This window comes from Acanthochromis polyacanthus, chromosome 18 (assembly GCF_021347895.1).
Source record: "Acanthochromis polyacanthus isolate Apoly-LR-REF ecotype Palm Island chromosome 18, KAUST_Apoly_ChrSc, whole genome shotgun sequence".
Taxonomy (NCBI): domain Eukaryota; kingdom Metazoa; phylum Chordata; class Actinopteri; family Pomacentridae; genus Acanthochromis; species Acanthochromis polyacanthus.
Genome location: NC_067130.1, coordinates 6,996,552 through 7,008,685, shown reverse-complemented (window position 1 = coordinate 7,008,685; position 12,134 = coordinate 6,996,552). Strand labels below are relative to the sequence as shown.

At 38.4% G+C, this 12,134-nt stretch overlaps 1 protein-coding gene across 2 annotated transcripts; it reads right to left on the bottom strand.

Moving 5' to 3' along the window:
• Positions 1 to 485: 485 nt before the first annotated feature.
• On the bottom strand, positions 486 to 10,527 carry LOC110966352 (glycerol-3-phosphate acyltransferase 4-like). 2 transcript variants are annotated; one of them, XM_022215687.2, is made up of 13 exons: positions 10,297 to 10,527; positions 8,502 to 8,808; positions 6,346 to 6,415; positions 5,962 to 6,259; positions 5,791 to 5,865; positions 5,573 to 5,662; positions 5,263 to 5,356; positions 4,126 to 4,241; positions 2,719 to 2,774; positions 2,547 to 2,632; positions 2,332 to 2,460; positions 2,132 to 2,211; positions 486 to 819 (listed from the first exon to the last, which is right to left on the bottom strand). In XM_022215687.2, exons 2-13 carry the CDS (start codon positions 8,664 to 8,666, stop codon positions 648 to 650), a joined length of 1,431 nt encoding a protein of 476 aa, XP_022071379.2. In that variant the 5' UTR covers positions 8,667 to 8,808; positions 10,297 to 10,527; the 3' UTR covers positions 486 to 647. The 2 variants fall into 2 exon arrangements, with proteins under 2 accessions (XP_022071379.2, XP_051794748.1); XM_051938788.1 differs by lacking the exons at positions 8,502 to 8,808; positions 10,297 to 10,527 and adding an exon at positions 6,547 to 7,268.
• Positions 10,528 to 12,134: the final 1,607 nt, after the last annotated feature.

Sequence of the window (12,134 nt, the reverse complement as noted above, 5' to 3'; positions counted from 1 at the left end):
CCGTTTGAACAGTGACTCCTGCTGTTTGAGGAAGGAAACAAGACTTACTTTAAATCCTAAATTTATACAAGAAACACTCTCCTAAGAATCTGAGACAAGCTGAAAACCTTCATTGTCAAAGCTTAACCAGTCCTGAAACGGTTTACTTTCCCTGTTTTACAATGTCCAGCAAAGATTACAGCTACAGACACTTATAGAAGCTTGAGCCAATTAGTAAAGTGACGCAGGAGTGTCTGCACTGCCAGAGTGTCTGGCTGTGATGCAACTACGAAGCACTTAAGCCAGTTATAGCTTTCTAGTTGACTGTGTTTTTGTCAAAAGATGCTGGGAAATAATGTAGTTTTTACTGCATTAAGAGGATAATAATTTAATTAGACATACAACAAGTTCACGTGGCAGTAAAAATGAAGCAGAAAAAGTGGAACTTTTCTCCTAATTTTACAACATTAAACAAATACACACATTTAACAAAAAAAAAACAGATATCAAAACACAAACTAATTTTATTTGGTCCTTCGCTTGGTAAAAATTACAGCAACAATAAATATATAAATACTTGCTCAAGATAATTCACATTCATCATATGTCATATAGTACAGCATAAGATAGAAAAGTCTAATCCTAACAGACACACATCCACTGTGTCCTCATTGTCCTTCTGTTGGATCTTTGCTGCTCTCGTCCCCCTCTGCAGTTCCATCCTCTGAACATTTGTCCTCCATTTGGTCTTCAGAGTCGCCTACGAGAACTTTGCTGTAAAGTTTTTGCTGCTCCTCTTTGAAAACATCTTTCACCTTTGCCCGTTTCAGTCCTCCATCCCTGAGAGAAAACAGGAGGATACGGAAAAGGGTATCACACAGTGAAATCATGAAGACTGATTATTTCTGGGACAAAATCCTGCACAGTTTCTGTCAGAGCTGAAAAATCTGATGACGTGTTTTCTGAATCAGAGTCTGTTGATCTATCTTTTTAACAACCATTATAACTGGGGTGTCTGACATTTGTTTTGGCATAGCCGGGGACACATTTCGTACTAATCTTTCAGCATATTCTAATTCAAGTAGTCTGAGAGGTTGTGTGGCAGCAGATTAAGTTAAACAGAGGACTGTTACTTGGGAGACGTTAGAGTCTAGAGGGAAGCAGACAATGAAAGCAGGCTTTTTGTTGTATGGATCCACACAATCACAGCTGGTTTTTCAGTACATGAACACACTGTCACACCGAAACAATAGCTGAGACCTAAACACCCATAGAAATCTTGCAGAAAACAAAAGTGCTTTCAATTGAAAATCACAAGTTAAATAATAAAAAAAAGAAATGGGACACTATCACAAGTGTAGGAGTGTGTACATTTGATTGACAGTATGCAAAAACATCTGGAAGCAGTTATGAAGAACAATCGGCATGTCACCAAATATCAATGGACACTGATGACCTTCATACAGCTGTGAACAAACGTTTACATCCGCTTCCAAAGACCACAAACAGTGGTGGAAAAAAGTTTTCAAACACCCCATACATTTGCATGTATATTGCATTAAGAATCACTCTGAGGTCTTCAACTTTACTTTGTATGAAATAAGTCAGAAAGCCTTGGAGTCTTTCAGTCTTTTCTTCAGGAGGAAATGACATCATGTGGAGCAGGGCATGTGATCTGGAATCAACACACTTCCTGTAGAGGTGTTTTTGTAATGGATAACTTGGTTGAAAATTATTTCTTGGACACAGATACAATTTATTATTGTCTATTTTGTCAAAATAATTATCTGTCATGATGATCTCAACTTAATAAAAAGAACACAATCAAAACCATTTCTGAATAAGCTCATTTTATTGTTGTTTAGCTAAGTAGAAGGTGGTTGTTATTAAATTTGGATGGTTATTTAGTGATATCTGGTCATTTTTTGTTAATAAGTGATTGTTTTCATAATAAATAATAATGGAATCTGTAAAGATACGATCATAATGAACATAAAAAACATTACTTTAAATAAAAATGTATGCAAGTTATATCCCATGGACTTCAGAAGCCCCTCAATTACATACTGACCGTCTATAAACTGCAGATTTAACACATACAATTTTACTGATATACTGTATATCATGACATTTAAGTCCAGCAGTGACTCACCAGATGAGGTCCACTAATCCTCCTTGAGCAGCTATGGCAGCTTTCACTCTGTTGGCAAACTGAACCGCATCCTCCCCTTCCTACACAGGAGCAATAAGAAAACAACAGTCTAAAAAAAAAAAAAGACTATTTGAGTGGTTGAATTTAAAAATGAACGATCCCTAACTCTGTCAACACGCTAAACATGTCTTGGTTTTCACCTCTCTGTTCATAGGTGGCAGGTACCAGACGCTGCAGACGATGGCCCAGCTGCTCATCATCCTCAGAAGGTAACTCACCATACCAAACTTACTGCTGTTCCAGAAAGCGTCTCCGAACCGAGGATCATACTGTGAGATGAAAAAAACACAAGATCATATCGGCTGTGAATCAGAGCAGTGTGATCTGGAATGAGGAAACAGACGGACGGTCTTACCTTAATGGCGACAGGATAGACGGTGCAGCCAATTTCAAAGCTGCCCTTCTTGAACATCATCACTGATGTGTTGTTAATGCAGGTACCTGTGGGAGACACAGTGAGCAGTGAGAGGCTGCTTTAAAGTACTCCATCATCTGTTATTTAAAGTTCATGGCGTTCTCATACTAACCCTCAGGGAAGACGAGGATGGGCTGCTTGGTTTTATCAGCAACATGATCACCGAGCCTGAAATGAAAACCAGAAAAACACAGATGTAAAAATCTAATCTGTGCCACTGCTGCTACATGAATAACCTGAAGCAAATCGTTTTGGTGACCGCGGAATATTTCACTCTTAAACATGAGAGCAAAATTGAGTAAAACTCAAATCACAATGAGAAATACAATCCCCTCATTTCAGTGTATGATGTGGTGCACTATAAGAAGTCTTTATTGTATGAAGCCAGTTCTGTGAAACCCACCGGATGTTGTCACTAATTTTCCACTCTCGTACAATCACTACATTAATTTATCTATTTTGTGCCAACACATGGTCATGATAGAGGTCTCGATTCCTAATATGCATCTTGATGAGAAAGGAAGGTTGCCAGAGCAGTTTTGAGGGAGGATGCACTTGTTTACTCTCACTGCATCTCTTCTTGGCATCCATGCCGTATAAAAGGAGCATTATACACAGCTGGACTCTACCAATCATGACAGAAACAGCACCATACAAATGGAAGTTTTCCTTTTGTAGGTTATTTAGAAGTTGCTCTGGTTATTTAAGATGATCAAGGGTGTGATTAAAGTTTCTGTCCTACGTCGTCTGTACAGCTTTACACACTTAAATATGTAATGCATGTACAAATTATGGCTTTAAAGCACAGAGGTCTCATTTTGTCGCATGTCTGTTGCCTCCTTCGGCTTCCATAATTGAGGATGCACACACTGTGAAATGAGACGAGGGTAACTGGTTTAACCGTCCTGCTGTCGTCCTTTACAGGCACCAAAAAATATTATTTCCTTGTCTGAAAAAAATCCAAAAATTCAGCAAAAGAATTCTCCTAATTTCTGAAAATTTGCAAAAACCTTCAGGAAGAAAATTTCAATAATTCCTCAAACGTTTCCCTTAAAAGTTTTATATATTTAAAAAAAATCTCCCAAATTTGGCAAAAAAGTGTAAATAAAAAAAACTAAAAATTAGTAAAATCTTTCTAAAAAAATCTTTACAATATCTAAAGTGATTACATGTATATCAGTAAAACTTCTAATATTTTCTTTTAGAACATTCACAAAAGAAATCAACCAAAATCCAGCAAATTTCACTGGATTTTGGTTGATTTTTGTGTGAATGTTCTGAAGAAACAATTTTTTAAACATTTTTTCTTTTCCACCAAAAAATGTTCAAAAATTTCCCAAAAATGTTGAAAATGTAGACATCAGAAGTTTCACTGTGAATATATATACGTTTTCCACATTTTCAAACTTTAAAACGTGTCATATTTGACCTGCAGGACAACACGAGGGTAAATAATGTCTGCTGCCCCACAGTTTGACAGTCACTGCGCTGCGCCAACATTAAAAAGACGCAATGCTACCTTTTGGCCACTAGGTGTCGGTCTTTCACTTCTGATCTTTCAAACCAGATGTGTGAAGAGGATTTAACCATGGCTCTCTGCACCATTCCCATCAACCCTCCGTGCACCTGGCCGACCTGAGAACCAAGTTTAGTTCAAAATTAGCTCAACAATAGCAACAAATTCTGCTCAGCTCTAAAACTGAGATGTCAAGCTCATTTTAGTTCAGGGGCCACGCTCAGTTCAATTTGATCTCAAGTAGGCTAGATCAGTAATATTAGAGCATAATTACCTATAAATAACCACAACTTCAATAAAAAATAAGTTCAGTTTTAGCAATATTATGCCTCAGTTGATCAATTACACATTACAGATCACAGTTTATCTACAGAGGCGCAAAACATTGAGTCACAGGTATCTGGAACTGAACAACGTATTATTTCACTTTATGATCAAAACGACAAAAATCAGACCAAAAAAAAGACATAAAACAACCAAAACAAGATGAAATATTACGAAAGTGAGACACAAAACTACAGAAATGAGACAAACGACATGAAAGTTAACAAAAACAGAGACAAAAAATTTGACAAAAAAGGTTACAATGCGACAAAAAATGGACAAAGGACAAAAATGAGACAAAAAAGGAACTAATCAATGAAGAAATAGACAAAAAAAACACAAGCGAGACAAACAGGAAACAAAACAAGAAATAATGCAAAACGCAAAATGACAAAAATAACATAACACAAATGAGACAAAAACGAGAAACAAAACGACAAAAACATGAGAAACGACAAGTAAGACAAAAAAAACAGCTAAAGCAAGACAAAATGTTACAAAAATGAGACACAAAATGAAAAGAACAATGAGCAATCTAGTATTTTACTTTATGATCAAAACAACTTGTCTTGGTTGAGAAATTATTATAAATTTATAGTTTTACAAATTTGCAATCTGCAGTTAATGTCGTGTCTATAATTTTTACACTTTGCAAAGCTGTTCCGTGGGCCGGATTGGACCATCTGGTGGGCCGGTTTTGGCCCGTGGGCCGCATTTTTGACACCTATGCTCTAAAAGCTGAGCTCAGTCACTCAGTTTTGTGAAAACTAAACACTATAAATCACTCATATAGACACTCAGAGACACAAAACGTACCAGAGAGTAGCAGCCATCATTGGCCAAGATGATGACATCGATGGGTGTCGTGTGATTAGCCACACAGATGCCACCATTCTTTGGTTTGTTCTCGCTGCAATTAAACAAGACACAAACACAACATACTGAAAATCAGACATTTTTGTGATTAGAGTCCACTGACATCCTGCTATTAGCTTATTTAAAATGCAGACATTTACAAAAAGCTGCTATCCCCCCAAACAAGATGATGTCACCACACTTAATTAGCAAATCTGAAGTCTTTCTAGCCTCTCTCAGGGAGCTGACACTGTCATTGAATGTCACGTACCTGTTGTGGTAGGTGATGATTGCTGTGAGAGCTCTCACACAGATGCGGTAACACATCAGATGAACCTTCTCGCTCAGATAGGATCTTAACCTGAAGACATACAGCAAAAGAGTCACTCCCCTTCTATCTGGACTGAGGCATTAACGTGGTCACGCCTTGTCAGTCTTGTTTTGATCATCCTAACCCTTTAACTGATTTGAGAATTGGTGGAAACTCACTCTGCATTCGGTAAAAACGCCACCAAGGTGGTCAGGACAAGGAGCAGACAAATGCCAGTGACTGCAAGAGTGACCCTGTGAATAGAAAGACATTTAACATCGAACCTACGCACAGATTTTATAATATAAGACCAATCTCTTTTGCTGAACCTGCCTGAGTGCTGCTCTGACCTGAGGGGCAGCAGGACGCCATAACGGATGAGGATCCCCAGGCCCCACAGGACGGTGAGTCTGAGACTAATGTGGCGGAAGTTGTAGTTGCTCCGAGTCAGCAAGTTCCAGCTCTCCAGTTCCTGAGCTGAAAAGCGCTTGGTCACCTCGTCGTCAACGATGCTCTCCACCCCTCTCCGGCAGAAGTAGAAGATGTCCGCCATCTCAAACTCGGGCTCTGAGCGCAGACCGTTGGCAGAACCGCGGAGCTCCAGAATCTCCTGCTGCAGAGAAGATGGCGGCTCCTTGGCTATGATACCTTCAGTGAGAACACAGAGAAGAACACATGATTTAATGGTAAATATCATAAAGATACAATGTGCATTTTAAATAGAACTTGTTTACCATTGGTGTATGGTTTATAAAGTTCCTGATTCTTTTCCTTTGCTCCCATCTCCATTCGTAAGGTTGCCCACTGATGTAAAAGAGAAAAAACATCAAGACAAATAGATTAGAAACCTAGAACAGCTTAATGCTACATTTACTGCGTTTTCTCTCATTTCTGACATGAAACAATGTTGAGAGTAAGAAGTACAGACTGCAGACCGGCAGCTGTGGAGTCCGATATGCTCTGTTAACTCCAGGTCTGTGAAATACATTCAAGATTAGAGATTCAAAGAGAAAAAAGGGAAGCATGCACAGGGATATAATCAAAGTGAGGAAATTAGGCAACACATTCCCTGGAGACTGCAGCTCTGCAGAACAGAAGATTGGGGGAAGTGTGCACGTTTTCCTGAGAAGCTTGCAGCTGAAACAACAATTCAAAGAAAACACAAAGACGCTCAACACTATTGTGTCCATGTTTATCTTCAAAAGCTGGACCCCGACTACTTCAGCATAAATAGGTCATAATCTTGATGGATCAGGCCTTTATGCCAAACCTAGAGAGAGGTCATTAGAACAACATCCTCCAACCGGTAACTTGTTCATACAGCGAAGATGACTGACAATACTGAGAGTTTAGCAGCCACGCAAAGCACTACGGCTGGTTTGAAGGTGTTCAGAGTATGGTGGGCCACAGTGCTCCACAATAGTTGCTCACTCCATGGTATGCAAGTGTGAGATTCATGTGGCCTCTGGTTATGAGATCCCATCTACAAGCAAGGGATGAAGTCAATTGCTGCAATACATGTTTTCTTTTCGTTTCTAACAGTATGCATCTGTTGTCAGGCCTCCAGTAGAACAGAACAAAGTTGCAAAAAAAGTGCTCGGGCCACAGACTGTATATAAAAGATAGATGTAAACACTGTGACATCACCCACTGGTTTGTGGACTACCGCTTTGAAGCACCGACAGTTTGGCCATCAACATTTTCAGACTTAACATCTATTTTACTGTAAATGGGAACATCATTTACAAGATGTATACAGGGAGACGTGAAACTGTTTACTGAGTGAAGAGTGAGAAGTAGGGTCATTTTTAAATAGACTTTGATTTAATCAGACTTCTTTTTGCAACCAGAGGAGTCATTGGAGGGAATGCAGTTTAGTTTTTTCCTTTGACTACATCCATCATTTACAATCTATGGTTTGGACACTGCAGTGCACTAAAAAGCAATAATGTCAACATCTCTCAGGTAAAATCTAATCAAATGTGAAGGCAGTAGAATTCCACCTGCTTACTGACATCTACAGTCTTTAAAGCAGCTTGGTGTTTTATGCTTTCTGTGATAAAACAGAACAACAGTTAGTCTGCTCTCTGGTGAGCTGATGATCAATTCTATGTCAGATTCTTGGAAGAACAAAGAAAAGCCAAAAATGATATTTGGAGGAAATGTCAGATTTGGCAGCAGGAATCCTCCTTTAACTTCACACAGGAACCTGCACAGTGCAGCCACTTCAGAGAGCCGTCAGTCCAGACTGCTCAAATTGATCCTTCTCTGAAGCTCTGAGAGCCAGACAGACTCCAGCCCATGAGAAATCAGGAAGGCAGTGTGCAGCTCCTCTAAAATAAAATACATTTCACTCCATATTTGTTCAGCTTCAAGTGTGACTACATCTGGCTGACTTTAAAAGAGAAGGTTTGAATATAAAAAGTACACAGAAAGCGTAAGGCCCCAGGGGCTAAGCTCGTGTCATGCCTGTAGATGAACTCCATCCCAGGAGGCTTGCTCCAGCATCCACACCACCTCAGATAGTAGTCCCATGGTTAAAAGCTTGCTCCTCCCTGGGGTGAGTCCCAAAGCCTTACTCCCCCAGGAAATGGGTGGAGCAGCATGGCTTGTGCTTCTAACAATCCCTCTGAGCTGAGAGAACCGAGGAGTCGTATCCACCAAGGAATGTACAAAAAAAATCATAATTTGTGCCAAATTTACTAATATCTAAAAGGGCAATAGCAAGTTATAGCAGATTAGAAGTAACATCTTTGTTCTAAAATCTCATATATTGTAAAATCAACAAATAACTCAACTTCTACAGTTCAAACAGACCAAACAAAACTCAAAAGACTTTGATTTTGTACCCTCATAATAATACTCTGCAGTACAAACACACTTCACTCACCTCAAATATCTTGAGAAGTGTCCTCATGTAGAAGCTGCGGATACCAAAAGAGACTCCAAGTACAGCTGGCACGATGATGAAGACAAACAGAAGAGTAAACCACATAGTGATGGAGATGCCAAGACACCTGCACAGCAGGTTGTCAGGAAACGTAAACCAAGCCATGTTGTCAACAGCAAAGAAGACACAGGAAGTAACGAGGCACAGAGAAGCCCTCAGCTGTAGGGAAAGTCTTCTGCTCTGTTTAAAGCCACGGTGTCTGAAGTCGATGCTGAATTATACATCAGGACAAACGCGCTGTCTGCATCTGGAAAACACAAAATATCAAGATCAGACATGAGAAGCACAAAGGAAACAATCCCAGGTGTTCAATTTAAACGTCACTCTTGATGATGGCTTTTTCTGAAAGCGTGTATCAGGGTTATTCTAGCTTTGAAACAATGAGGTTGTGGCTGTTGCTCACAGTTGTAAATTGTGAGCCATTGTCTTCATACAGTGGAATAGCCGTTATGCAGGCTGTCAGAATCAATGAGTGAATGCACAGGGGAATTTATAACGAGGAATTTATTTGTGAGCTGTTCACCCAAAGCTTCCCACAACACAACAAACATTTATCATTTCAGTTAGCTGTCTGGCTCAGCTCACAGTAGTTTAGGTATGTCTGTGTGTCCATAGCTATAGCCTCTGTTCTAATTTTTAAAATTATAGTAAGAAAAAAACTTAAAAACAGCTCAGGATTTTTAAATGTGCCATTCTGATCATGTGTTAAAGCTCTCCAAAATAATATGATATAGTTAATAAAAAAAATTAAGACATTATTTCACTGTTTGTAAAATTCTGACCTATTTACTGAAGTCATTCCCCTCATGTTAAGTTTTTTTTTTTTTTTTTCTTTCAGTTTCACAGTCTCACAGCAAGATATCACTCAGATTTGGTCTGATAGTTGTTATTACATACTCTGTTATGGGACTTCTTCCCCTATTCACCACCTGCATCTTTATTTAAAGGGTTGGTCAATCATTTATGCCCATGGGGGGCATCTTCCCCCAAAAGTCTTACATTTTCATATTACAGGAAAAGTGTTATTTTTTGTACAAATTAATGGATGACCCTTCACACAACTCTTATATTAACAGTAAAGAAAAGTTTTTTTTTATGTATAGATTGATTGAAAAACAAAGAGGCTTATTTTGTACTGTCAGAATATTAAATCATATTACCTCAAAAACACTGAATTAAAAGATTTTAGTACCATTTTAACATTAGTTAAGTCACTGTTATCTGAGAAAAGACCTGCAAAAAAATCACTGTCTTATGGTAAAGAATATGGTGGATGGACTTCTTACACGACTTTACCCTAATTATGCATTCATTGTAAAAGATGTTTTGCAAAATTAAGGTCTGCAATAGATGGTTGAGTAATAATTTTATTGGTATTTTATGTAAACTAACCATTATGTACATAGGGACGACGCTTTAAAGCTAAATTTAGCTTAATTAGCTCAATTAAAGTTGCTGTTAGAATCAGAATCAGAATTACTTTATTCATCCCCGAAGGGAAATTGTTACCCACAATCACCACCAGACAAATTTCATTCAAATTGCATTCAAATTAGGACACATTGAACTTTTTGACATCTCTACAGAGAAATACCTAGCAGTTTAAAGGTATAAGCTACTGAATATTTGTAGGTTTTAATACCGAGCCTGGTTCATAACATGCTAGCTAACAGCAGCATGCTAACTTTGACCCCCAGCTAGCTAACGGCTAATGACCATTAACGGCTACTCTTACCGTTCTCCGGCTTCAGCGCGGTGCCAGAGGAGGATTGAGGTGACAGGAGGGCAGGTGGAGCTCCATCTGGTCCGTAAGATCTAAAGTACCGGGATCTGTGTGTGTGTGCTGCTGGTTCTGCAGGTTCTCAGCAACAACACGCTACAGCTGCACACTGAGTTGTATAAAGTCCTCATGGCAACAGGTGGCCAATGGGAGCTGCTGTCACTGCGCTGTGTGTGCGCAGCAGCAAATCTGATTACTGTGGATTCTCCAGAAAGAAGAAGTCGGTCTGTCGAAGCTGTGCAGTCACACTGGAAACATAAGGAAAATATTTTATTAAGGGTTTATTATTATACAGTCTCCATCTTCATCAACGGATGCACTTAAAATGGTTTATATACAGGTCATGGGATTTTTTGTAGCACAGTTAACAGGTATCATAGTTGATATTTTTGCTGTTTTCAGACCTAAAATCAACTATAACCAAACACCACATGGCATTTTTACAGAAAGATTCTTCTAATTATTATATATGGAACTGAGTAAAATTGAAATTAAAAGTTGTTCATAAAGATATTGTTTTAATCCTGTTGACATGCCATAAATCCACACTTGACTCACACACTACTTTATATTAAATAACTAAGAAAGCCTTGGAGTCTTGCCAGTCTTTTCTTCAGGAGGAAATGACATCATGTGGAGCAGGTCATGTGATCTGGAATTAACACACTTTCTTGAGAGGTGTTTTTGTAATGGTAACTTAGTTGAAAGTGATTTCTTGGACATAGATACAGTTTGTTATTTTCCTTATAAAATTTGATATATTTCCAAAAAAAAAAGATCTGTCATGATGATCTCAACTTAATAAAAAGAACACAATCAAAGCATTTTTTGAAGAAGCTCATTTTATTATTGTTTAGCTATTTAGAAGATGGTTGTTATTAAATTTGGATGGTTATTTAGTTGACATTTTAGTGATATGCAGTAATTTTTTATTAATAAGTCATTGTTCCCATAGTAAATAAATATGATATTTGTAAAGGCATGATCGTGATGAACATAAAAAAAACATTAGCTTTTTTACTTTTAATAAAAATGTATGCAAGATATATCCCATGGACTTCAAAAGTCCCTCAATTATAGTTTGACCCATAAAACGACCTGTGAATGCCACAGCATTGTCAATTTTGGACCAATAGACTGTGTCCATCTGCATATCTGCATTATGGCACCACAACTAACTAAACAGATTGCAGCAGGTATCAGCAGGTATAAAATGAGTCATCTACCACTAACTAGAGCCACAGTGATCATTCCTCTGAAATGATGTGCTATTTACACTCTTGAGCAGGCAGCTGCTTCAGATTTGGCACATGAGTTATAAATCATAGGTGATTTTTTTTTTCTGACAGTTAAGGCAGTGTGAACGAGACTGTATAATAACATACAAGAAAAATACCCTAATGTGCTGTTTGGAACAAAACTGTGAGTTTGAACTTTTCCCAAATGCATAATTATGCAGTCACATGAGACCAATTGAAATGGTTTCGATATCAAACTTAAATGCATAGTCCTGACAGTGAAACACGGAGACAGTTTTGCGTAAATCTCCCGCTGTTAGTTCTTATTTAATTTACTTCCGGTTTTATTTTTGGCATTTCCTGTCGAATGTTTGCACTAAAGTATCTTTACACTTCCTTGGTGTTTGTCGGTTTTCCCGCTTGTTTGATCACCTGTCCCGCCCTAATGAGCTCCACCTGTGTGTAATTATACTTCCTGGTCCAGACTGTATAAATACTCACCCACGCCGGTGCTCGTGTTTCTTCTCAGTTCACTTCCCGGCCCTGTTTCTCCAT

Excerpts from the sequence above, each read along its gene's own strand:
- LOC110966352 (XM_051938788.1), bottom strand. The coding sequence starts at position 6,801 with ATGGACACAATAGTGTTGAGCGTCTTTGTGTTTTCTTTGAATTGTTGT. Across the intron at positions 4,242-5,262 it reads ATGATGGCTGCTACTCTCTG|GTCGGCCAGGTGCACGGAGG; the intron begins GTACGTTTTGTG and ends CTTGGTTCTCAG. Across the intron at positions 2,633-2,718 it reads CATCCTCGTCTTCCCTGAGG|GTACCTGCATTAACAACACA; the intron begins GTTAGTATGAGA and ends TGTCTCCCACAG.